Here is a 26,976-nt window from a genome sequence, read left to right as displayed (position 1 = left end):
GCCTGCGCGAGGAGGAGCCGCTTCCCGCCGGGGCGGAGAGACCGTGTGTGGGGCGGGAGTGGTGGGAAGCAGGGAAGCAGCCGTGGGCTGGCCGCCGCCCCGCTGCTCCCCTCGCCGCCGTCCCTTCGCCGCCGCGGTGAGTGCCGGGGAAGGGCCGGGGGCGCAGGAGGGTCGTCGGGCTGCGGGTCAGCGGCCGTGCCGGGACAGGGATGGAGGGTGCGAGCCCAACTTTCTGCTTTTTGTAAACCAAAGTTTGTGTTACCGCGTGAAAGGCTTGCGGGGTGGGAGGGAAAGGGCTGCGCCCCGACGGCTCCCACTCCTGAACTGGAAACTTCGGGGATCCTTTCCGTTTCCTCCGGCCGGTTCCTCCCGCGGCGGGGAGCAGGCGGCGGGCAGCGTTTCGCAGGGAGCGGGGAGGGGGCACGAGGAGCAGCGCCCGCAGCAACTCGGCCGGGGGGACGACGCCTTCGTACAAAAACCCAGCAGCGCTACCTGGAATACATGGCGTTCCAGAGGCTGACGGGGATGTGGTGTTCCTGAGGGCTGTAGGGGAAGGGTGGCGAGATCCCACGGGCGGAGGAGGTGGGATCCTCCTGCTCTTGCGCCTCCTCGCTTTCCCCGTGAGTGACGGTAATTGGGTAAAGTAAGGCATTTACTTCCCCGAATCCATGCGCTGACTCACGCGGGAGTCGTTTAGGCTCCAGTGCTTTGAGGGAGGAGGGAGCGATTCAACTGGGCAGGGAGGTGCCCCGTGGCTGCGGGGAGCCCGTGGCATGGCCATGATTCCATCAATGCCGTGATTCCATCAATTGCAGCTTTCCTGGTAGAATTCACTGCTGGTTGAATATGAAAATAGTAAGGAACAGTAGAAAAGCGGTTCCACTTTTATAGACACCAGTGAGTTGCCCCTTCCTCCTCTATCTCTTAAAAAAAAAATCCCCAAGAGTTCTCTGGTTAGAGAAAATTTCTTTCCTTTTTAGTAGTGGCTTCTCATTATTTATTGAAATTTTCGCACCAGAAAGGAGTTATCAGGAAACCACATAAAATCTCTTTGGCAGGGGCTTGTTAATGCATCCAAGCACTGTATATAAAGTTCTGTTTCTATACAAAGTAATCTGTTACAATATGTAGTAACAAAACCTGTGAGGGATACAAATATTTCTGTCAAAGCCTGTGCCTTTTAAAGAAGAGCTTGTCATTTTACCAGGTGGAGGCAGCAAGAATTTCTTCTTTTATATCTGCTGCTCTTCAAATACCTGGGGATGGCTACTAAAGCTTATGCTACAGTCAGAGGAGAGAGAGAGGGGAGGGAGGAAAAAACCCATTGAAAGACGCTGATCTCTGTGACCCCAGAGCAATGCAAGATCACACGAACTGTAATGGATTTACACTAACGTGATGTCAACATATGGCTCCCAGGGCCATTTATTGACGTGTAGCATCAGTGATGATAGTTACACAGAGATTGTGAACTAGGGTATGATGAGTGTGCTTTAACTCACAGAAATAGAATAATTTAAGATCAGTACAGGGACTCCGTACAAGCTCTACCAGTGCACCATTTTTACTATAAAAGTAAAAGGCTGATTTTTTAATACCTCTGGGAAATGCATTGCATTGCTTCTAATCAGAGCATGCAGACTTTTAATGTGCCCATTTGCCTCTAATCTCTTCATGTTTTACTGGTAAAAGTAAAATAGTAAAATAGCTGAAGTTCTTCTAAAAGTGAGAGCTGCTGTGTAGAAATAGATTGTGTCTTATTCAGTTGTTATAGTCAAAGACTGACTGCTGTGGCACACATGAAATAAGATGTGGAAAATCAGCCTCTCTTCTGTCTCTCCCAGTGATAGCAAAAGGTCGAGTTTAGACTGACCTGACAGAGTCCAGATTACCAAGCATGGCAAAGTCTTCATTCCTCCTCTTGCTATAATGACTCTGCAGTGGGGGAGCTGTCACTGTAAAATAGCTTTTCTCAGGAAACAAATCTGACTTGGAGACACAAAGGGCACAGACTTTCATATGAAATGGAGCACTGTTTTCATACAGCTACCTCTCAAAGAATAATTGCATTTTGAATACTGCAGACAGAAGGCTATGTCAACAGGGACTCCACTAGCCCTGGACTGGCACTGAGGTTTCTGTGTGTGTGCTTCACTGTTGTCCAGCCAGAGCTGGCTACAAGGTGCTGTGAAAATCCTGAAGATATTCCAGCTACTGGCTGCAGATACCTAGGTAAGTAGCATAGGACTTTATTTCATTTATCAATTAGAGGAACCGTTTTCATCAGAATAGCAAGACTACAGAAGAAGTATTATTAACTGAGTTTTCAGCTCTTCAGATATCTTCTAGTTTGGTCTTAAATCAACTTCTTTAAGGGAGAGTTGTTTACTAATTTGCTCCTTGTATTGCCTTTACTGCTTCATCCTACACAATCTCCTTGGGAGCAGCCAGCACAATAAGGAGTCAATTCCCTAGTTGACCCAGAAGTGGAATTGGTTTTTAGCTATTCTATAAGATCCTTCAGCCTCTTTATCTACAGCATTTACATTTGATAAGACCTTGTTGTGATAAACCAGCATATTTTTTGCTGCCAGGGGGCTAGCAGCACTGGAAGTTGAACAAGCATAGCAGTTTTCTTAGAAGAAGAGCAAGAGAGCTTTGTGAAAAGAGGATGTTAGGGGGGTAGGGCCGGGAAAGATAGGAGGTATATATGCTTGCACAATGCTGAGAATAGAGGGAACTCAGAAGGAACACTAGATAAATGTGCCAGTGCCTTCATGAAGAGGCCATCACCACTGCAGCTTATTCACATGGTTATATGAAACCTTGCTTGTAAGAACCGGTGCTTTTACCATACCTCTTACTGTGACAAATTTCATTTCCCTTTTTCATTTCCCTCCTTATCCCTGGCCTGCCCCCTATCTTGCTTCCTCTTTGTTATTCTCAGTTAAGCAGGTTTATGATATGCATCTCTTGCCACACTTGATGTTGCTTCTCACATCACTTCAGACCCCATCAACACTTCATTTGGTCAAGGCCCTTCTTTGCCTTTACAGCCGGTGAGTAAGCACTCTGCTCTCTGGTTCTTTTTAATCTCCTCTACTCTGTTTCTTGTCTTCTTCACCTGACCGACATTGCTGTCCTCAAAAGGGCTAACTGAATTGCCTCTCCAACATCATTGGCAGCCTCTTGAGTAAGTAATTGTTTTTTATTTTTCCTCTCAGAAACAAGAAGTCCATTCTGTGCCCAGATTGGAGGCTTTTCCCCATGAGTGTTTCTCATGCTATCTCCCCATATTAGACGCCCTCCTCGCTCAGGTATCATCTCTCTTGTCTGTTTCCATTCTCCTTTAGGTGTTTTGCTGTTTCAGCTACTCTACCAAGCTTGCAAACCTTTCCCTTTCTCTTGCTCATTTCTCTAAATAGATGTGTTCACAAGCTATTGCTGTTAGAGCAGGTGATCTGTCCTTACCTTTTCTGAAAGCCTTAAGGTGGCTTTCAGAAAAATTATTTTATACATTTTAGCCATTTCAGAAATGGAACAGTTCCAGAAATAAGGCAGTAGTTCTCAATAGTGGATGTTCTTAGACCTTGGTCGGTGCACTGATGTGTCTCACATTAGTGTATGTCTCGGTCTTTTTTAACAGCATCCCCATGACTGATGCAACATCAGTCACAAGAATTGCACTGGAATTGAATCCAGCATCTGGAGTGCCTGAGATAAGGCAAAGAATACCGTATGCACTCTGCCAAGGAAATGTTTTCAATGCCTATTTATAAGCTGCATAAGCATTTACCTTTAAACATACTAGATGTATAACCTAGCATTGTAACACCAACATTTCCTTTAACAAGAGACTTAGTACTTTGTAACCTTGTGATCCCTTACTGAAAAAACTCATGTTAAAGCACTATGGAAGCTGGGACTCTTTGCAGAAAAAGAGGTGAAGCACTTGCAGATAAGCTGGAGAACTCGTGGTGTCACACACTGGCCTCATGTTTAAAAAAACAAAACAAAAACCAAACAAACAAAACCAAAAAAACAAACAACCCCCTCCCAAAACACAAAAAATCAAAGAAACCCCCCAACCAAACAATAAAAACAAAACCAACAATGAAAAAACCCCATGCCCTAGCAAAACAGAATCATATATATGTCGGAATCTTACAGGCAGTGTGCTTCTCTAAAAGAACAAGCATATTTCTCATGCTGATCAGGAAGAACTTTTAGATGCTGTTGCTCCTGGAACTGCTATTGTAGAAAATTTTTGTGTTTTCTTTAGTCTGAGTAGTCTGAAGTTTCTTCATAGAGCTGATACACTTTGCTACAAACATGCACATACCTGCCTCTGTTCCAGCACTGACTAAGGTGTTCAGCTGTTCATCTGATATGGCATTTTCTTAGTCTATGGATGGTGGAAATTTCCATTTTTTCTTATTAAAAAGGACTGATGAAAAGTACAATGTACTCCAGTACTGGGTGGTGTGTATTTTTGCCTTAAACTTAATATTGTCACTGAAAATATCACTGAATAGGTCATTGTACACAGAATTCATATTGCTGGTTCTGACTTCCCTGCTTGGCATTTTTCCTCTTTCTCCTTTTCTCCTCAATGTTTAGCCTTACTCTCTATACATACATATACATATACAGATACAGATGCAGATGCAGATACAGATACAGATACAGATACAGATACAGATACAGATACAGATACAGATACAGATACATATACACACACACCTTGTTGACTGCTTTCTTGTTTCTTCACTCTCCTGCAGATCACCCTGTGTGAAAGGGAACATGCTCTGTCCTGCAGCATATGTATGCACACCCCTTCCAGCTGCAACCAGGTTTTGTACTGACTTGAACTTAGATGCAGGGCAGACATCTTTGAGATGTTCTGATCATTCCATATTTTCCATGTTCTGTCCTGCTACTGTATTTCTTCTTTCCTTTCTTACCCTCTTTTTAGATGGAACTGAAAGAGTGAAGAAAATACTTCTATTTGTTTTGTACACATGACAGAGCTTTGGTTCATTCTTATGGTTTTCTGAATGTTTGTCTCAGTTCTTCTCACAAAGTAGGAAGAAAGAAAATGCATTAGAATAATGTGGTCCTAGAACAGCCAAAGTAATCGGGGAATGTTGGGCAGATGCAGTATCTTGAAAGAGAAGGGTCAATATTTCTATTGCATGTTTTAAGGTGACTCTGTCTCTTTAGCTAAAAGCCTGCAAAATCTTTAGGGTAAATGATGTTTTCAACATTGTTTGACCTTCGTGGTAGAGTTCGTTCATAGAAATGAACTTTCTTGAACAAAGAGATGTGCCAGCGTGGCTTCTGGGAAGCTGAGTGACTCAGAAATCGGTCACTTCATTGGGTGGGTCATATGGATGGCGTAATGAAAGGTTGATTTGTCTGAGTAGATGCAGTCAGTTACTGAAGTGGTAAGAAAGTCAGATCACTTGGTCACATTCCATCTGTTTGAAAGAGTTTTGCCAGTTTTGGAACTGGATGTGATCCAAAGCAGTTGTGCTGGAGATTTGCCTGCTCTGGCAGTCTTTGGAGAGCCCAACTCTTAATGCAGTTATCTGCATCTGTGCAGGTCAGCAACCATAAGTTAGGACCTCTCAGGAATTCAGAGGAGCTAAGCTAATTTGCCTTGCAGTTGTGGGTGTAGATAGGTAGTATCACTAAAATGCAGTCTAAACATGCATAAATTGTGTCTTTCTCCAACATCAAGCAGGAGAAGCTTTACTGATGCAGACTGCAGCTTCTGGTATGGAAAACCCATAGAAATGAGTTTGTTTCAGTAACAGGTCACCTAGAAGAATCTGTGAGCTGGCAGGGATCAGTTATAGCTTATCTGGGGAGCGTTTGGAAAGTTTGCCATCACTGTAAACTTCTTGTGAGAATTTTATTGCATCAGAGTTAGTACCTTTACAGAATTGTAGAAGAAGGGCTTCATCTTTTGTTTTCATTGATCTGACTGTAATCAAAATCTAAAAATATTCTTCCAAATATCCTTTGAAGCACGAGTATGTTTTAACTGTCATTGGAGCATGACAGTAATTTGTGTTGATCATGCAAATTCTCATTGTCTGTGTGGAGGTGATTCAGTTGTGATCTTGCAAGAAATTTGATCTTTGCATGGGAAATCGTATGTTCCAATTTGTACCTAAATAGTACCTTAATGAACTTATTGTTGAATTGTAATTACAGTATAAATCCATGCCTGCTATATGGTATATTAACTGCAATTAAAAAAAATCCTGCTTTAACAATACAATAGAGAGTAGTCTGAACCTGATTCCTCTTGCTTTATTGCCTTGTAGAGAAAAGGGTGAATAAATGGCCATCTAATAAGAGCTCCCAAGAGATGGTGTAGAGAATAAGGACATACACCACATATGTATTTGTAGACAAGGAGAGAGCATTCATGCTGAAGAGTATGGTTTTCAAAACAACGTCTCTCCAGCAATTAAAGGGTTTCCTGAGCCCATAGCTGTCTGAGTTAGAGGACCATGTTTAGTCTCTAGGTGTACATACAGGGTCTGAGGTCAGGCATTGTGTTTCCACGGGGTTTAAATTGGTGTCTTCATTACAAGCTGTATTGTGTGCAGTCTCTTCCCTTTATGAAGATGGAGGTGCATTGTATGCCCAAAGAATGTGAGCTGTGATACCATCTTCTAGGCCTAGTTCATCATATGAGGAAAAAGTCTCTGAATTCAGTTATTCTGTGCAATTCCTGCTCAGGGAGAGGTCCAGAATTTTTGTGTGTCATAAGAGGTGGGATCCTGTATATGGACAATCACTTATTTTTAGTCCTTTCTGTAGCACTGTTCTTTTTCAGATTCTGAAAAATTATTTTTAGCTTTTATAGTTGCTCACCTGAACTTGATGAGAGTAACCAATGCAATGATACGTTTTCTGTTTTACACATCAGAACCAATAGCTTTAGGAGTCGTGAAGTGCTCTGTGCCCCTAAGAGGTGTATTAGCTCTGAAATCTACAGCAGCCTTTTCACTGTTAACAGCATTTTACTCTTTGCTTTCTTAACAGGAACAGCTGATCGATGGTTTTTCCACAGTCTCACTACTGCCTCTCAAACCAGGTGCCCTGAAGCTAAATTCTTTTCCCTAGTTTAGCTAAAACTGTCTGAGAGTTCACAAGGCCTTGCTTTCAGGGACAGGTATCATATTGTCAACACTGTATACAGGGTCTGTTGTTGTAACGAACTAAAACCAAGGTTAATTGTTACTATAAATTAATTCCTCCTACAAAATTAATTGCTATGAAGTATAATTTTATTCCGTTTATGTCCTTGTCCAGATTATGTTTGGACAGATGCCCTCCTTTGTCTATTGAAACATGAAAAGCTAATAAAAAGTATTAAATTATGCACTAAGAACAGGCAGTTAATAAAGCAGATGCCAGTGGTATTGTCGAGGCAAGCTACAGTAAAGTACTGGTACAGAAGAGAGACTGCCTGTTGTAGACATTTTATTTTCCAAAACCTGGCCAAATAAATGGAATTACCTAAGGAAGAAACTTTATTAAAAAGTTGGTCATGATATTACTCAAAGGTTGGAAGCATTCTTTGATGTCTAGATGAAGGGTATATGTGCGTAGGATAAGGTTTAAATTGAGGTTCTATGCAATTACGTTTTACAGGCTCGATAATGTGACAGACAAATATCCTGTTTGGTGAAGTTAACTCCAAGCTGACCTCTCACTGCAAGTGGACAGTTTCTCAAAGATGAGGCTTGGTGGAGCAGCTTCTCACTACCTCAACTATGGAAGGCCAGCTCTGTGCTAACCTGGACATTTCTGTGAAAAAACCTCCAGGAGCAAGCCCTCCATCCTTCATTGCTTTGCTGAAGGTACACCGAGAGCTCCTGGTCAGTAGAATCCGAAACACTCAGTGTTTGATTGATAACTTGATTAAGAACGACTACTTCTCCACTGAAGATGCAGAGATTGCTGTCCAGTTTCCTACTCAAGCAGATAAGGTGTGATTTTTATTTCACTAGCCACTGAAGCTTTTGGTTACTTTTGGTTTACCACCAGGTTTTATGGGTTTATCTGGCAATTTTACATGTAGTGTATTTTCTACTCTTTGTTATTTTGGAGTTGCCCCATCCCGTTCCTTCTGGATGCGTGTCTCCAGCACATCTCTTTCCAACATGGCTGGCACTGCTTGTAGTGCCCATTGGCAGCTGTAAGAATGAGCAAGGTGGTAATTGCTGTTTTGTCCCTCCCAGCTGCAGCTTTGTACTCTGCTAAGGAGGTGTCCACAATGGTTATTAGAGTGTTGCAAGGAGAATCTGCTTTAGGATGCTGTGGGACAGATCATCGTGCTTTTGGAGGGACAGAAATTAAATATTGTTTTAGAAGTTAATGACTGTGTTGTCTGTATGCACACCTTCCTTTCTCTTTGAAGACCTATGTATGTTGTAAATGTTATGGAAAATTGATATATCCTGGCACATTTGGGATTTTAATTCATCTTTGGACATCAGTAGCAAAAATTATTTCCTGGTCTTTCATTAGGAGAAAATTGCCATGTACACAATTGCTGTTTGCATCATAACTTGAAACAGCTGAGGAGATTGTTTCCGAGACCAAACAATCATTCAGCTTCAGAATGCTGTCACAGTTAGGGGCAGGCAAATCATAAAAAATTCAGAGACCTTGGACTTCACTAACAGTGCAGATTTTCATAGAATAATCATTCTTGCTGGCACATTGAAATGGTAACACAGTGCTCACTCTGTGTATAGGGTCAAAGCTGAATAAATGCACACTGTATGATTATCTCAATTTCTTATTGTTCAGCATAATATGCATGATTGTTGTAGCAAAGCTGAGGGGGAGGCCATGAATCAGGAGTCTAAGCAGAGACAGAGAGCAGGCCACAGTAGCGTAAGTGAAGCGGACTCTGTGGGAACTTCTCTGGAAGGCATAAAATTGCTTTTTAGAGCATACAAATTGTCAGAAAAAGCTCCATGTGTTTGCTGTGCTGCATGTACCTCACCCTGCTTTAAGCTCACAAGAGACCACAGTCTCCAGAAACCCTCTCTGTGGTTTAGGACTGAATTCTTCATTCATTTCCGGCAAGGGGACCCAGACATTCCAAATGTGCCCCCAGATGACTGCTCTGTCTTGCGGAGGGTCTTGTACTAGGATTGCCATGTTTTGGTGCACAGAGATCACACTCTACCTTGCCTTAGTCTTGAACTGCTCCAGCCACTGCCTGGTAGCCATTAGTTTTGGTGACAGCTGCAAGGCCATTGTATAGACAGAGCCTGAAGAATTGAGTTACTGTGTTAAATGGAAGAGCTGTCGAGTTTTGGCTCAGCGTTAAGATCCAGAGGGGAATTCTGCCTACCCTGCTCTGGATCTGGATGGATCCTGAGGTAAACCCAAATGTGACTGGAGTATTTATGAAACAGAGGGTGAATTTAGGGCATTGAGAAACCACTCCCTTTTTTTTATTTTAACCGGCAAAGGATTTAAAATATACCATCTAGCCAAGCTGAGGAAATCCTTTGGGTTCCCTCTTGAGGAGTGGTATTTATCCGTTTCGTTTCTGGTTAGCATATGATTTAGCTACAAGTTCAGACCTTCAGAGCCAACTCTCTTGCAACATCCAAATACAAGTAGCTATTGAGTTCTATGATGGTTCAAATTCAGAGCTAGATTTTGCATTCATGTTTTTGAAGTACCAGTTTTGATTTTTGTCCCCTGCTCCAGTCCGGAAGGGATCCTAAAGCAGTCACAAGTGTTACCGTCATCAAATGCTGTGTTATCAATGATCTTTCACGTGCTGTTTCTTCAGGTTCGCAAAATTCTAGACTTGGTTCAAAGCAAGGGAGAAGAAGTATCAGAATATTTCATCTATGTCCTGCAGAAAGTCACTGATGCTTACTATGAACTTCAGCCTTGGCTGGACGAAATAGGTTACGAGCCTTCAGAGAATATTAGTAGTAAACCTGTGGTAAATACAGATCCAGGTAAGGTCATACGTCTCTATCCCTTCCCTTAGAACTACCTTGCTATGGAGGAAGCTCCAATCAGGTGACAGAAGAGTAACTTCATCTGATGTCATAAATGATCCTATTCTCAGCAGGAAGTAGGACGAGATCTTCTGAAGTCTCTTCCAACCTGAATTATTCTGTGATCCTAAATGATGAGCTATACTGAAAGTCAGAGTTTAGGTACTGCAGAAATAAATTATTTCCTCCTGAGAGGTTTTTTCCTACTACATAAATACAAGACTTACTTTGTCCCCATCTGAAGTGAAGTTTCTGGTGCAATAAAAACACAAGCCAACATTGCACAATAACTGAGACTCTCGGTTTTTTGTCATCTTAAAAAAAACTTTTGAGGTGCCTGGGACTTGGTTTCTAAAATGCATGCCTTCTATTTACAGTAATATAAGTGACCAAACAAGTCAGGATAGAATGGCAGGTAGAATATAAATAAAGTGAAAAGGCTATTCAGTGACTGACAAGTTGAACAAGCCTTTGCAGCAAGTAAAGCAGCCTTTAACAAAGGGTCAGGGGCTTGGCTTTGAGTCTCAGCTGAAAGATAGCAGCCCCTTAAGCCAAGGCAGCATCAGTAGTGGCTTTCAGGTAGTGGCACTCAAGTGACCTTTCATTAGCACCTGAATTTCCCCAATGAGTGATGATGGCAGCACAAATAGAACTAATCTGACAAAGAACTGTTTTTACATGAGAATTCCTTTTGCTTATTACCCACTCTGAGTTCCCAGGAGATGGGTCATCATCTATATAGGCTTTTTAATAGTAGTTCACTGTCTTTTTAGTTAGCAGGTATTGCCAGAAACTCAGATGTGAACTGGGACAGGACTCCAAGTTTGTTATGTCGTACGCTCAGAGGGAGGAAATGCTGCTTGAAGAAATCTACTCTAACAGCATTATGGAGCTGATCAGTTTTACCAATGAGAGTCTTGGCCAGGTGGGTCAATTAGAAGCCCTTTTTGATGATACAGTTGGACTAATTAATGAAGACGGTGAGACTGTTTATGTCTGTGGTGATGCAGGAATTGGAAAATCCATCTTGCTGCAGAAGATACAAAGCCTTTGGGCCAGAAAAGAATTGGATATAGGGGCCAAATTTTTCTTCCGTTTTCGATGTAGGATGTTTAGTTGCTTTAAGGAAGATGAAGCCATATGTTTGAAAGACCTGCTCTTCAAATATAATTGCTACCCAGACCAGGACCCCACAGAAGTCTTCCATCACATCTTGCAATTCCCTCATACAGTTCTTTTCACGTTTGATGGCTTTGATGAGATCTATGCCAACTTTGATCTCAGTAGTGTACCTGAGATATGTTCACCCCATGAACCCATTCACCCCTTGGCACTGCTGGTAAGCCTTCTCAGGGGAAAGCTTCTTAAGGGATCCAAGAAAATTCTTACAGCGAGAACAGGAACTGAGATCCAAAGAAACATCATTAAAAAGAAAGTGTTGCTCCGTGGTTTCTCCAGCAATAACCTGAAAGAATACACTGCTATGTTTTTCAAAGATGAGAGGCAACGAACACTGGTATTGAACCAGTTGGAAGCTAACCCCAATCTTTGCAGTTTGTGTTCAGTGCCTTTATTTTGTTGGATTATCTTTAAATGCTATGAACACTTCCATTCCGTGCTTGACAACCATGAGCTTCCAGACAGTTCCGTTACACTGACAGATGTATTTTTGCTCATGATTGAAGTTCATCTGAACCGATCTCTGAAAACAAGTTTGCTGAAGAACAGCATCAGGAGCCAAGCAGAGATGTTCAAATCAAGAAAGGAAACTCTTCTAGCTTTGGGTAAAATGGCATACAAAGGGTTGGAGAACTCTTTCTTTATCTTTGAGCAGGAAGAGGTCTCCTCAGCGAACATCTCTGAAGAAGATTTGCAATTGGGCTTTCTCAGGACAGTTAAAGGTTACAGTGGTTGTGACAGTCAGGCCACTTACGAGTTCTTGCACGTAACCCTTCAGTCTTTTTTCACAGCTTTGTTTTTGGTTATTGAGGAGAAAGTGGGTGCCAAGGAATTACTTGAGTTTTTCAATGAATGCTCTTTCACTGAGACTGCCCAGCCTACTTGCCTTCGCATACCTTGGCTGAAGAAACAACTAGCAGGGGAGGATCCTTTCGGAAATAAGGAACACTTTAATTTTACCAACATGTTTCTTTGTGGCCTTCTTTCTGGATCCAAGCAGAAGCTCTTCAGGCATTTAGTTTCACCTGCAGTCCTTAAGAGGAAGAGAAAAACACTCATCACATACCTTGGGGGGAGCATGAAATCCCACCTGAAAGGCTACACTCGGTCCAGGCTTACAAGCTACAATCAGATCCAGGTGCAGCCCAACTTTGTTTGGATGCTGAGGTGCCTTTACGAGACTCAGAGTGAGAAGGTGGGGAAGATGGCTGCCAAACGCATGCACGCCAATTACATCAAGCTGGCGTACTGCAATGCCTACTCTGCCGACTGCAGTGCCATCTCCTTTCTGGTGCATCACTTTCGGAAGCGCCTGGCTCTGGATTTGGACAACAACAACATCAATGACTATGGAATAAAACAGCTACTACCTTGTTTCAGCAAGCTGGCAGTGATCAGGTAAGGAGTCTTTGTAAGCAGGTCCTTTCTTATCCTTGGTTAATTTCACAAACTGGTGAGCTGAAGGAATTGATCTCAGAAGTAGAAAAAGATGGGAATTACTGCTGCTGGAAGTTAAAATTGCAGATCTTCTGAAATCTTCATTCATCCAGTCATAGGAGCAGGGATACTCTGGGAATTTGGAAACTGAAATGGAAAGGGTGATAAGAAGTCCTTAGAAGCCAGGACTGTTTAAACCTGTAGGTTTAGTCAGCTTCATCTCGAATTCTTTTGTCTCAAAAGAGGATTTTTATGAAAGTGTTTAGGGGAGAAGAAAGGAAACGGAAGTGCATCCCACATTATCTGAAGATTGCCTGAGCCTACCTCTGCCCTTTGGTCATATGGGGTAAAGAAAGGATCTACTACTCACAGTAACCCATGATCAAAAGCTCCGAATTTCTTGCTTTTCCATCCTGCCAAAATGTCTGGCTTTCACAGAACAAAAAGCTATCATGTAGTACTCCATGAAAAGATGTAGCTGAAGTCTGTAGGTGAGGTACTTCCCTGAGGTGATGTGGAGGTAGGACATGGCTGTGATCAAGGAGGACATGGTGTGATCAGGGAGAACTAACTCCACTTCTAATATCACAGACCATGTTGTTTCACCCTCAACCTTTTGAGGTTGTGCTATTTAACTATATCTTATTTGTCCAAACACTTAGGTACAGAAAATCAGGAACTTCATATATATCTTTTTTAAAGCTCCTTCAGCCCATGAGAATTTATTTTTTTAACAACTGGATTTATTCCTCCTGTTTGGCTGTGCTCTGCCTTGTTTTCCTCTAAGACTAAATCAAAGGAAGTGACTCTTGTTTTTTCCAGTTAGTTGCAAATTGACTGGCCTCTCAAGAGAAAGCAATAAGGAAACTTCTGGGCAAAATGCATAAGTATGTAAAACAAAAAAAGAAGAAAAGGCCAGCCTTTCATTCTTTGTCCCTGTTGTGTGATTATGCCATACCCAGTATGATCTTAGCACCATACCTAGCACCAAACCCATCTGTTAGGTTGCCTTTTTGTCTTTATGGATCTTCAGATGTTAGGACTTTCATTTCTAATGACCAATTTCTGCAGGCCAGGCAACGATGTTTCAGCAGCTTAACTATCCCTGTCAAAGAAGCAGACTGTTCTGATCTGTAGAAACTGGCTAATTTCTCCTACGTGCTCATGCATTCCAAAGGGACCCAGTTACTAACTAGCAAAGGCCAGGGAGGCTGTTGATGATAAGGGACTCTTAGCAGTGAATGTTCAGCTACTGTTTGTGTTGTAACTAAAGCTGATCAAAATGTTTTCACAGGGACAGCTTTACACACAAAATGTGATTCCTCAGAACTGGAATACTTCACTTGAACTTGTCCATTTAGTCAAGGTGAAAAAGCTTGAGAAGTTACCAAAAAAAGCAACAAAAACAACAACAACAAAAAAACCCCAACTGTGAGAAGAAGTATTTTTATTCTGTGAATGACTGACGTTGATTTGTTTCATGTCTAGCTGGGACAACAAAATTAGAAATGTCTAGCACACCCATGGGACTGCAGTTCTGTTTTCTGGCCAGGGCTTTTCACAATCTTTATTCTGTGAAGCCTGAATGTGTTGAGACTTTCAAGATGCCTGGCTTTCACTAGGTACTCAGAGAGAAGGTTGCAAGAGTAGTAGTCTGCACAGCTTGATTTTGCTAGGGTGTTAGGCAGACTTTCTTCCTGAAATCACAATAAGCGCAGGAGGAGGTGAGATGTTTATCTGGTGTCTGACTTCCTATGTTTTATTGTTTTCAGTTCTGTGGAAAGGTTCCAGAGCATTACCTTGGAGATTTGAAGCTTTCTGGGTTTTATTGGTTTTGAAGTGAGCCATATGAAACTAAGCTCACATTTCCCTTAACGGCTTTTAATACAGACCTGTTAAAATATCAGAGGAAAATGCATAGACTTTCAGTCATTTGTTAACTCAGGGGTGATGAACACTTGTAATCTGTATTGATTTAAAGTTTCTTTTCATTCCCTTCATTCCAGGCTCAGTGTAAATCACGTCACAGATCATGGCGTAAGGACCTTGTATGAAGAACTCTCCAAGTACCGAATTGTGTCTTTCTTGGGGTATGTACCATTTCGGACCAGAATGCTAGATATTGAAACTAGAAAATAAAACTCCAATGCTGACAGTACTAATGCAGCAGAGGTGGGGTGGAAACTACAGTTACCTCCTCGTTAACTGACCATAAGCAAAGCAGCATTTTGTGTCAGAAATTATTCAGCTGCCACCCTGTAACAGTTCACTGTGGTCCGCAGCTTCGTCTCCCATCACACTGCCTCATGGGCTGGCCTCCTGCTGACATCAGACCCTTCTGTGACACAGTGCAGACCACTGTCAGGTTACTGAATTGTGTGGGTATCATAGTTTTATACCTAAAGCCTTCTGATGTGGAGGGGAAAGAGAGTACAAGCAAGAGAGCATGTGCTTTGTAGCTAGAGCCTGTTGTTTTCTCTACTGATTTATTTCAACTATGCAAAGCAGATAGAGCTTGGTAGGGAGTAGTATCAGGAACATAGATTTTCATGTGTCTTGCTCATGGTACCAATTTCTTTCAAGACCTTAATTAGTCCTTAATCAAATTAAAGCTGGAAGGCATGTTAGCTCTGACTGCCAGCTCTTGGTTAAGTAGCTACATAAAAATGACTTTCTGAAAGGTGAATATGAATACCAAGAATAGCTTTCTTCCTCAAGTGCCCTAATGTAAGTACAACTGCTCAGGTATCTGATCTTCAGTAATATTTACAAGGGGATTTTATGACTTTTAAAAGACCAAAAGTGTGTTATAGTGTTTCCTTTTTCGACTTATCTTCTGGCAATATTATTTCTGTACTAACACAGGAATAAAGGGAAGCTTTGTTTGCTTGGGGAGATTTATTATTAAAAAAATATATAAATATTTTCTCATGATTTGCAGTCTGGTCTCCTTGTATTTTTTATCTAGCCCTCAACAATATGAATTATATATCAAAATAGAAATGCAAGCAACTGTGAATATGTACAAAGCCATAGAAAAAAGATAGATGCTATGTGTGCGTCATAAAATATTCAGCTTTTAAATATTTAACAGCAGGAATAACCTATTTTTACCAATGTGATTTTTTTTTAAGCTTATACAGCAATCAAATCACTGATGTCGGAGCCAAATATGTTGCAAAACTAATTGAAGAGTGTTCAAGCCTGGAATATGTTAAGTATGTTGGATCTTTTTTTCTTTTATCCAGGTAAAGCAACTTGAAAGGCGAGGGAGAGTAGACAGAAGACAAAAATTGTATTTGAAATAAAATATAATTTAGGCTGCAGTTGTATGTTCTTTTGCAGGGGATGGCAGCAGGGGAAACACTTGAATCCATAGTCTTTTCTGGAATATAGCAGTAAGTTAAAGGAGTGCATGAGACCTGTTCTTTACCTAAATCCAGTCTGAGCACCTGAGCAAGGCATAAGTTGTGCATGAACCTTGCTGCCGCTTCCAGTAGGCAAATTCCCTTGTACCAAGGGAAATTTCCTTAGTACCAAGCTTCTTAGTATCTGCTTTTTCATGGGCCACTGGAGTCAGGCTGTGCTGGTGTCATAGCTCAACTCAAATTCACATGGTGAGTTGTTCCCTTTAATTCCTAGAACTTCCCCAGATAAGAGCATCTGGCCATGCACAACACTGGTTTGACATAAAGGTAGATCATTAACCAATGGTTTAATTGTGACCATAGCAGAAAACAGAGGTAACTGCAGCAATGTCAGCTATTGGTATGAGTGTAGCAACTGGCAGCCAGGGACTCTTTAGTTCTAGTCCTTGTTCTACCACTAACTTGATCTGAAACCCCACTATAGCCACATCCTTCACACTTGAAATATTTGCAGAGTTTTGAAACCCAAGAGCACTTTGGTTCTTTTGCTGCTTTGACACAGTGCTTTGCTTATTTAATCTCACTTTCACAAAAAAACCTTGTGTTGACAGATGGTTACTTTCAACTCTCATAGTAATCCTAGCAATTATTTTGAGACAGAGTGCATGTTCATGTGCCTGAAGTCAAACAAGCCAATTTTATGTCAATGTAGTGACTTGAGGGGTTTGGGAGTTTGGTCTGTTCTTTACATCCATCCATATGCAATTATCCCTTCCTTGAACTCCAGCCATTTGATATCCACATAGGCTAAAAATAGAAAAGGCCTTCTGTAGAATGCCAGCCAGAGACACTCACTGCTGCATTGACCTGTGCCACTGCCTACAGCCCATGCTTAGAACAGAAAGACACGAAATTATCGCAGTCTGTGCTTGTCAGCTGCAGACTCCCTTGAAACCACACAATCACGAAATATTCTGTTCCCTGTGGCATCATGAAACATGCTGCACTTAAGTCATGTGCTCTGTAGCAACTGCTGATACTATGAACTATACTAAAAAACTAGGCCAGGGTGCTTGCCTTGAGGATCAGTTCCTAAAGTTCATTTCTAACACACTGAGCACCAAATCCAAGATTCTACTGTAATATTTCTGATTTGGAGCACTGACATGCAAAATAAGCAAAAGACAACATAAAATTATGTCTTTTAATCAAAACTCAAGTGTCTGCAGTATTTTTTTGCTCTAGGTTAATATTTGATAACTGTAGCTAGCCTCCAGAGTTAATTAGTCTTAATTACTTGTATGGCTTTCTGAGCTGATGTTCTAATAGCTGTACAGTTGTAAGTGATGTACCTCATCAATTCATGTATTTTGTGCAGAATAGGAGCAAACAAAATAACTAGTGAAGGAGGGAAGTGCCTTGCCCAGGCCATCCAGAAGAGCAAGACAATGTTTGAAATCGGGTAAGTTTGGTGCTAAGGAGCAGACCTTGGGGCTTGATTTTGGGAGGGCATCTATAAATCCATTAGGATTCCTTTTTTCATTCTTACCTTCTCTTCTCTTGCTATTCCTTCCCCCCTCAACAACAGCATTAGAACAAACAAGTGTAGAAGCACAGCCACATTTTCCATGGAAAAGGAGAGCTGCTTTGTTGTTCTTCAGTTCACACAATGTTTGGTTTGGGTTTTGGTTTCTGGGTTGGTTTTTTTCACTGCTCTGTCAGAGCCTTAAAGGAGAGACAAACAAGAGGACAGTGTGTAAAGATAGCCACTTTATGGCAACACAGGTCCTCTAGAGATACCTGGCTATTTTTAAGTCTGTGTGGTTTTATAACTATTGGCACTGTACCTAGTTATTGAGTGTCATTGTTACGTTGTCAGACCTTCTGCATGACATCCTGATAAAGTTGTGAGCTGAGAGAATAAAAAGGAATTCACGTCATCCACCTCTAGTCTGTCCCTAACTGGAGAGTCTGCTATTACTGTAGGTCTGAACGTACTCTAAACCTTTAGTTCCTGCCCTCTTACTCAGGAAAGGTGCTAGGTTTGATTTATTTTATTTTATTTATTTTTTCCCCCTTCTGGCAAATCCCAGTTTCTCTTTTCACTCTACAGGAGAACATATTTCTTAAAATTTAATACTTAAATACGTGGCATTGAAACCTCTGTTTGGCCATTGTAAAAATTATAGTAACCTTGATCTGAACAATCAGATTTTTGGCCTTTAATTCTGTTCTACAACATTTGAAAATACAGTGCACAGCTTGCACACTTCCATACAGCTGGGTCTGCTGTGTTGTACTTGCTGTAATTTCAGTGAAGGACTCCTATTTCCTCCTGTGGAGGAATAATCACTCCAAATGGATTTAGGATAGCTCAATATTCAACGTTTACAGAGCAAACTGCACTGGGTCTGAAGGACAAGGAAATTCTGGGGAACTTACTGGAAGTCCATGTGTTTAGATGCCACAAAGCTCAATTGATTTTAAAAGAGCTGCCAACTAATTACCCATCAATCAGAGTGTGGCTCTGAGTCATCAAGCCATGATCTCTGTAAAAAATCCAACGACTCAGACCTCAGTAGAGGTGCTTTCAAACCTCATAATAGAGGGTGAATTTTCAAAGTGGTTAGTCTGCATAGAAAGAATTTAATCAGATACTCCTTGTAAATATTGATCAAATCTCCCCAGCTTGTACCATGTTACCTTCTCTTAAACCTTTGCTTTGTTTTGCCATTGGAAACACTATTCCACAAATGTGTGAAAGAGCCCAGTGTTGTACTGTCTTTGTGAAATTTTGATCTTTCTCTTGGCAGCTGTTGAGAGAGGAGATGTCCCTTGGGTATAATGCTGAAGTGACAGTAACCATTTTACCAGACTATTTTGAAGGAGAAGAGGAGCCTGTAGGGTAGTTCACTTCAGAAAATCTCCTTTTTGGCTGTGGGTCCCTATGCAGTTGTGTATCTGGGAGTCTTTCCAGGACTTGTACTTTGCACTGTGTAAAGGCCAGTCTGTGCCCAACAGGTAACAGAAAAATCACAGCCAGGATATGGGAAGGAAACACTGAGCAGAAAATTATAGGATTTAGGACTTGGTGTGTTTCTCACATCAGCTCGCTGTACGAGACCTCAAGACACCTTTACCCCATAAGGGTAGAGGGCTGAAGAGGGTTTTCCCAGTGCAAGGTGATCCAAAAAGCACTCCTGCTGCAGCAGACTGTCTCCTAGAGCTGCTTCTGTGCTGTGGCCTTAGGGTACTGGTGAGTCAGCAGAGGCTGGTGGTGTGATGTGCAGGGAGTGGAACATACCTGGCTCAGCAGGGAGGGTACCTGCCAGGTGTCTCACAATCCTGAAAGACTGGGAAGTAATCAGGGAGGAGGGGAGAGGAGAGAAAAAGGGAGAATGCAATGCCAGTAGTCAGTAGGGCAGCACAACTGATATCTCCTGGTTTCCTCTCTTGACTAGGATGTGGGGTAATCGAGTTGGAGATGAAGGAGCAAAGGCATTTGCAGAGGCCCTGAGGAACCACCCCAGGTTAACAAACGTGAGGTAAAACACTGTCGAAACCAGGGAGCTTGTTGTAGGGGTGGCTTTTCCATCATGCTGTGAAGCAATGACTCTCCCTACCAACTGAGAGCTTGGAATGCCATCTGGTATTGCAGCCTTTGCTGCAACCAAGAGGCTTCTGGTGCAAGCAAGAGTCCAGACTGAGTCAAAAAGCCCTGTGCAGCCATTAAGCAAGTTAAAAATACTGCAAGACTGGCATCCTTTCCTCTATCTGCATGTCTTCCCCTCATGCTGCACGGAGTTCTTGGCATTTATGAAAGCACATGGTCAGTGGGTGCCATTTTGATCTGGGAGCACTAGCAGAAGGGTGTCACAGAATCGGGCTCCAAGTGAGCTCAGTGTTAACAGTTCCTATTGCAAAAGTGGAGCAGCTTTTAACAAATTAATTTTTAAGAGGATAAACTTGATAGGGACTGGGACATTCTTACATTTGGCCTCATCCTGTACTCCAATGGAGCTAGAACACCACATATTCAGTGCTACTGCTAGTTCTTACTGGAGTACAGTGAAGCATCTCAAACTAGCCTTCTGGAAGCCCTAATGTGGGAGAAGTTGGAAGTATAGCAAAGGGAGAAGTCAGCACTGTTAAACAGCCCATCCCCTTCCTGACTCCCAAATGCTGGCTGGGGATTTAAAGATGCATATTGTGGCAGCTGCTGCTCCTTTGGAATCCCTTCACACAGCTGGAGCACTGTGTTCAGGGTGATCCTTTTCATTTGTCTCCCAGGTCCACTGGCCTTCTCAGTGAAGGCCCAAACAAGGCTCCTTAGTTTCCCCACAAGGTGGCACATGGCACTAGTTTCTTTAGAAATACTCTGAGAGTTTGGGGATCTCTGGAGAGTTTATTGCTGCCACTTCAGATCCAGGGATTTCAGAGCAGGTGTCTTGTCCTCGTTTCTGCAAGCGGCTAGTCGAATTTAAAAATTAAAAGCTGAACAGGTGCAGTGACCTAAATATATTTGAACTTAAAAGCCATCTGAAATAGTCATCTTCCCATAATTGCACAATCCATCCAGACGCATCAGACTTGAAAGAAAACATTTTGAACTTGAATCAGAGCTCAGGGATTCTCAGAGAGCAAATATGCTGATGAATGTGTTTGAAAAAATAAGGAGGAGTAAGTGTGCTATCTCCAACTTGGTTTTGCTGGCACTTGTGCAGTGTGAATCCTCTGCTCTGTATTGTACTTGCACTTGGGTTTATTTCTTATCTTCCACTGGTTAATGTTGCTCCATGATTAGAATTCATAGTTAGCACCAGTGGTAGCTTTATGTGAAGATTAAGGGAAGATAATCCCTACTACATCAGTTTATTTTATTTGCCTTTTTTAGGCCCAGTCATTATGGACTGAGAATATCTAGTTTCAGCTGAAGCTAGGAGGGACTCATGCTAATACATACTTGTGTAATTGCTCTACTTGATTCCATTTTATACCTTTTTTGAGACTTTGAATTATTTTGAGAGGGGAGATGCTTTTTGAATTTTGAAAGCCTGGAACATAACTTTAACTGGATGATTTTGCCAATGTCTATTCAAAGAATGAAGGGCAGACTAAGAAATGTTTGTGGTTTGTAATGGAAAGTATTTACAAGCTCATCTCTCCATACACAGCAGAAGGTGTTGTATTTGGAAGATGAATGAGGTATTGGGGCATCTGAAGGACTGAAAGGATAAAGTGCCCAGTTCGTACAGGGACTTGGGATGAAAAAAGCATGTAAAAACCTATGTACTGCTAAGTGTAACTTTTTGTCCTTGTTAAAAGCCTTGACTCTCAAAATCACTGGGTGCAACTCTTCTGTCAGTCTCAAGAGCACCACTCGCTGACAGCAAACCCGATGGCCTCTATGATAGACCTGCACTCAGGCTGCAGCCCGTGAACTGTTCTCACTTGTAAATCATAAGGACTTACTGGTTTGCAAAGTATGTGAGCCTTTGAAACACACAAATGCTGAACTGTACAACTGGGAAGCAGATCATCCGGGATATTCAGGAGTATTTGGCAGTGGAAGGGCCAAGTCATGCTGTTTCTTACACATTTGTATCTTTACTTCACAGTCTCGCATTCAATGGCATCACAACAGAGGGAGGCAAAAGTATTGCTGAAGCTATGCAACACAACAACTCCGTGAGAATATTCTGGTATTTGACAGTGTGGTCTCCTTCTCCTCTTCTTCTTTCTTCAGAGAAAACTGCAGCCTAATTTTATTTCCTCCAATCGCATCCCCCCTGCTATTCTCCCTTTCTTCTCTCCCTTCCCTCATCCGCTATGCTTTCAGTACCAGCAAGCTATAAGTTATCCCTTTGGAAAAATGAGGGCATGAGTAATGGATCAGCAGCACCTGTCTTTTGGGACATATTCTAATGACCTAATGTTATGCTTCACTCTGCTCCCTTCATCTTGCTTTCCCCTTTTTCTCTCATTTCCATCATCTGAAGTTAAGTTCTTTGTCCCCAGTTTTTGCACCTCTTAAGAGTTGTCTCTACCTCTTTACCTTTTCCCATTACACCTCCTCCACCTTTTAGACACTAAAGCATCTTGAGAAAGTATCATTAGAACATTGCTCAGAGAAACTAATATCTGATACTTGTCTTTTTTACCTCCAGGGCTTCTCTTCAGTATCTCTTTGTGTCCAGCCTTTACAAATTGCTCAGGGCAGGAACAGCCCTTTGGCTGTCTAAATCTAAGTCACAGTCAAGCTGGAAAAACAGGGGGCTGAAAAGTAATTACATCCTAAGTGAACATTTTTTCTCCCACTTAGGTTGACTAAAAACGAACTGGATGATGAGGCAGCAATGAGCTTTGCAGAGATGCTAAAGGTCAACAAGAAACTGGTGCATTTATGGTGAGTTACATTCCACAGTGGCACAGGCTCTTTGGCAGTCACTACATTAAAGCTTCACCTTCCAAGGCTATGTAGGTCACAGTAAGCTTTCTGTCCATGGTCTGGATGCAGCTGACTGGTTGTAGACAGTTCTAACAGGAAGTTAGTAAAGCTACTGTCTAGCATTTTCAACCTGCTTTTATAGAGGGTAAAGTTTAAGCTGTTTGTGTGTCCTGGTAACTTTCAAACTACTGATTGATTTCATCTCTCATTAAGGGAACAGTACTGGCCTCAAACTCAAAGGTTTAAAAAAAAAAAAAAAAGACATAACCAGACAGCTAGAATAGAATAAGGTTATTATGATTATTTCTATTTATCATCATACTATGAAAGTAGCTAGCTCAGCTCTTACCCTTCAACCAAGAACTTACATGACAGACACTTAAATACATGTTGCATTTGTCTGATGCTTTCTTCTAGGGCTAGAAATACACTCATGCAAGACACTCATCTCTAAGGCACAAATCCCCGGGAAACCAGGGATTATTTCTAGCAATCACAATGAGACTTGTTACACTTCTAAGAAAACATAGTGTTAGCTTTTCTAATCCAGAGGTTCACAAGAATTTGTTGATGAATGGGGTTGGGCAGATGTGGGCTCTGAAACAAATAGCCATCCATTCATTTCAAGCAATCAAGAGACCATAAGAAATGGAGTCCCTTTACAGGCTTTACGAAGACTTTGCTAACCACACTCTAGCACGCTGCCTGTATTAATCCTAGTTTCCACCCGTTAGGAAGCATGCTGGTTGTCATGGGTGCCAAGTACTTGCAGCCTCTTTTGAAAGCAGCAAAAGCTGTGGTGCCCATCACCCTGAAAATAAAAAGGAGGGGGGGGAAGTGCTTGATTTCTTTGTGCACAACTGCAGATATAATTCACTGAGTAGTTTGGTTTGAATTCATAACGAAATTTTCCCCAACCAAAGCAGATACATGTCTTTACCATGACTCTCAGTATTGTCCATGGGTTTCTGACAGTAGATAAATTTATATCCTCCTTTGTTGGTTACACCACTGGATACCTTCAAAAAGCAGTGACCTAAATAGATAGTTGAACTTGAGGCAGAATAAAAATCTTTTTCCAGTAGCTGAAAGAATCTGCTGGAACCCTTTGCATTTTGATTCATTTACCAAGTGCAGAAAGTCCTTTAATGGGAAAACCTATCTCCCTCCCTCCCTCCCTCCCTGAATGATTGTTCAATACACTGCAATTTTCAGCCTCATCCTGAATCCTGAGAGATTCATGCAACCAGTCACATGGAATGGTACAGCTATGGGGCTCACCATGGTAGACTGAAAGATGAGTATTGAGTTAGGATAGACTGATGAGACTTTTTATACTCATGCAGATGACAAGACTTTCTTCATTTTTAACTTGGAGATGGTCTACAGTGGTTAATAAGAGCTACCTACTGCTTCATCACTTGGGCTACCTGAGGATTTTATGTGTCTTTTGTTTTTCCCTAAGCTCAGATGAGACATAATTTTTACCTGCTAAGTTGGCTTCACTGGGACTGGCGCCTGCTCATGCTGGAGTCAAAATCAGTGCTTTATTTTTCAAAGATCTTGTTGATTTGATAAACAAGACAGGAGGATTTGGCAACCTCTGGATCATAACTGCTAAAACACTAGGCCTATACAGAGTCTATAGTCAGAATTTTCTGTACATCACTTAAAAATGTCTCACAGTGGTTTTAGTAAGAAAAAAGTGCTAAGAGGTTTATCTGTTTCAGAGAGTCCAAATACCACAATCTCGTACCACTACTGAACAGTTCATAGCAGAAATTTGTCAGCTGTGTAATTAAGCTCAGTATCTCCAGAATGCAAGATTAAAAGGAAAAGACTAATACTCAAATGTGGGGCATTTGGCCAATACTGTGTACCATTCTCGTGGATAAAATCATAACCACCTTCTTGTGGCAGACAGCTTTGCTCCTTGATGTCAGGCTGAGTGTAGGTTATGCATGCGCTGCAAATTAGTTTGCATGTTAGTTTGACATGAAATGCTTTCTTTTTAGGCTTATACAGAATCAAATTACAGCCAAAGGGGTGAAGTGCCTCAGCGAAGCTCTCAAGGAGAACACGACCATTAAAGAAATCTGGTAAAGGTCCCTTCCTCAAAGGCTCACTTGTAAACTTTCTTTCCCTTTAAAACACTACTGGCCTTACTATTTTCCATCCTAAAAAATTCAGAGCAAGTTTATGTGAGGCAGGGGTTGTAGTTCCAGCTGTGGATTTCCAATAGGTAAAAAGCTGCTGCCATTTAAACATTTCCTTTTTTTTTTATGAATGTCAAGCAGTTTTCTTAGTTCACATACCACTGATTTGCAGAACATGTGGGTTTGCAGAACCAGGGCCTAAATTTATAGACCAAGTTTTGTTTGTCCTGTTTTTTCACTTTTAAACTTCTGAACGTGCTCATGCTTTTCAGGACCTAAATCCCAACAAGCAGGAGATGGTTATATTTAATCAGCATTACTAATTTGGTTTGTAGAATTTGTGCTTGGATTTTCTTTGGGCGGTGCTCCAAACACACTGAAAGTGCTAAGCTGCAAGAAGATTAACTTTTTGTAGGATTTGTTTGTTTTAGATTAGGTGGGCATCACATAGTCACACGTGTGCATTTAAGGCAGAAAGCCAAATACCACATTCCTTTCTTCACCTCAGGGAGCTCAGAAGTCAATAGAACTGAGCTGGTTTTAGCACTGTTACTTTATTATTGAATATGAAATTTATTTCTAAATATATATATTTGTTTTACTGAAAGGACACTGAATTCTTACTTAAAAAGACAATGACTCACTGTCTGACTGGTGTATTCCTTGGAGATGTGGAAGAGGTGCTTTTTTCAAAAGCCACTGTCAGTATTTGTAGAAGAGGCATCAACTCCCACTCAGATAATTCTAAATCTTCAAAATGAAATCTGTCTTTTGATTCTGGCCTGACTGTTCAGAGGCATTCATTAACCCAAACAATTTCATAAGTCTAATGGTTTAATAGATTTCAACATTTCTGTAAGCAGCACTTAACCAGGCTGCTTATTTTCAGGAGTGTAAATATCAGTGTAGATTCACTTTACATAGCCGGAATTGAAGATTTTTCTATTGGTCATTTCACATTAATAATGCCTGAGCACTTCACAGAGTTTTCTTCCCCTGTTGTCAGGGAAGACACAGAATGCTCTGAGGACTATTTAAATGTCTTTAAACTAGCCCACTGCATGATAAGAACCTTTGTCAGCTATATGGTGCTTGCTGAAATGCAAACAGATGGGTTTCCAACACCAAGTTTAGTTACTGGAGTTTATGTGTGTGTTCTGGTTTTATTTCTGAAGGAGAAGCCTTGTTCCCTGTATGTGCAGTGGGAACAGCAGTGCTGTAGCCGGCCTGTCTGATGCCTGTTCCCGGTTGCATGCCTTTGAGAAGTGTGCAGCTCACACAGCATTGCAAACCTGTGATCTCTGCTCCAAAACCTTGGAAAAATAGAAGATGGGCAAGTCACTACCTTACTTTCACATCCCTTTTATTTTTCCCCTCCAGTTTGAATGGGAACCTGATAAGCCAAGAAGAGTCCAAAGCTTTTGAAAATGAAGAACGGATCATTTGCTTTTGAATGAGGACATTTTGCCAAGTTCATTTAACAAAGGTTACTCCTACACTTGGACCACAGAGTTTATAAAGGCAGAAATCTACAGGGCTCATGGCAGGAGAGACATACATGATTAGCTGCCTTTTTATGAACATGCTGCTCTCCCTCAGCTCCATCCCTTATCCTGCTTGTTATTCCTAATCCTTTGGTGAGTGGGAAGTTGCCTGGGTAAATAATTAATGTTTGTACAGTGCTTTGAAGATGAAATGCAAAGTGTTAACAGAGTAAATCCACTGTTATATGCATTTTGATAACTGAGTTTAGTTTTATTCTGTACAGTGATGTAAATAATTTCTAACTTATTTATATCCATAAATATACACACACACATATATATATGCAAGAAAGGGTGCAAGATGCACAAATTCCACCAGCTCACAGTATTACCTGCCTCAGAACTGAAAATTAATATCTGTAGCTTTACTGGAAACAGTATACTGTTGGTATGAATGTTTTCAACATGAATACCTTCCTCCTGCCTAGAAATTAGGCCTCTATTTCTCCACTGACTACAGGTAGCATTGTAGACATTGCTTTTTTTTCGTTTGGGTTTTTTTGGGGGGAGTAGAAACGGATACATCAGGCTCAGATTACTTTCAGTAATCTTTTTTTCCATATTGAAGGCAATCCATTTTCTTTTATACAACCAGAAGTCCTTACTGCCTTCACTGCAAAACCATAAAACTGTCAGTAAACCACTTTTGCTTAAAATTTCCAGAGGGCTGCATGGAAACGGCTACCTCCTGTTTTCACAGTGTTTGTTCTGGGGAGGGGGTCTGGAGATAAATGTGAAAAATTAATTAGCAGGCTGTTCATTGCCTTGGCTCTTGGCCTAGACACT

At 41.4% G+C, this 26,976-nt stretch overlaps 1 protein-coding gene across 7 annotated transcripts; it reads left to right on the top strand.

Moving 5' to 3' along the window:
* The first annotated feature begins 42 nt into the window (after positions 1 to 42).
* On the top strand, positions 43 to 26,469 carry NOD1 (nucleotide binding oligomerization domain containing 1). 7 transcript variants are annotated; one of them, XM_051788963.1, is made up of 16 exons: positions 43 to 136; positions 2,085 to 2,232; positions 2,948 to 3,059; positions 3,225 to 3,317; positions 7,063 to 7,114; positions 7,675 to 8,012; positions 9,842 to 10,016; positions 10,832 to 12,635; positions 14,681 to 14,764; positions 15,809 to 15,892; positions 17,421 to 17,504; positions 19,504 to 19,587; positions 21,661 to 21,744; positions 22,365 to 22,448; positions 24,506 to 24,589; positions 26,027 to 26,469. In XM_051788963.1, exons 6-16 carry the CDS (start codon positions 7,797 to 7,799, stop codon positions 26,097 to 26,099), a joined length of 2,856 nt encoding a protein of 951 aa, XP_051644923.1. In that variant the 5' UTR covers positions 43 to 136; positions 2,085 to 2,232; positions 2,948 to 3,059; positions 3,225 to 3,317; positions 7,063 to 7,114; positions 7,675 to 7,796; the 3' UTR covers positions 26,100 to 26,469. The 7 variants fall into 7 exon arrangements, with proteins under 7 accessions (XP_051644923.1, XP_051644926.1, XP_051644929.1 ...); XM_051788966.1 differs by lacking the exons at positions 2,085 to 2,232; positions 2,948 to 3,059; positions 3,225 to 3,317 and having other exon boundaries at positions 50 to 136; XM_051788965.1 differs by lacking the exons at positions 43 to 136; positions 3,225 to 3,317 and having other exon boundaries at positions 2,094 to 2,232; positions 7,063 to 8,012.
* The last annotated feature ends 507 nt before the right edge of the window (positions 26,470 to 26,976 follow it).

Source organism: Manacus candei, unplaced genomic scaffold (genome assembly GCF_025592945.1).
Source record: "Manacus candei isolate 608988 ecotype Guabito, Panama unplaced genomic scaffold, ASM2559294v1 h1tg000026l, whole genome shotgun sequence".
NCBI lineage: Eukaryota > Metazoa > Chordata > Aves > Passeriformes > Pipridae > Manacus > Manacus candei.
Note: the sequence above shows the minus strand (reverse complement) of the source record. Positions and strands in the feature narration are given on the sequence as shown.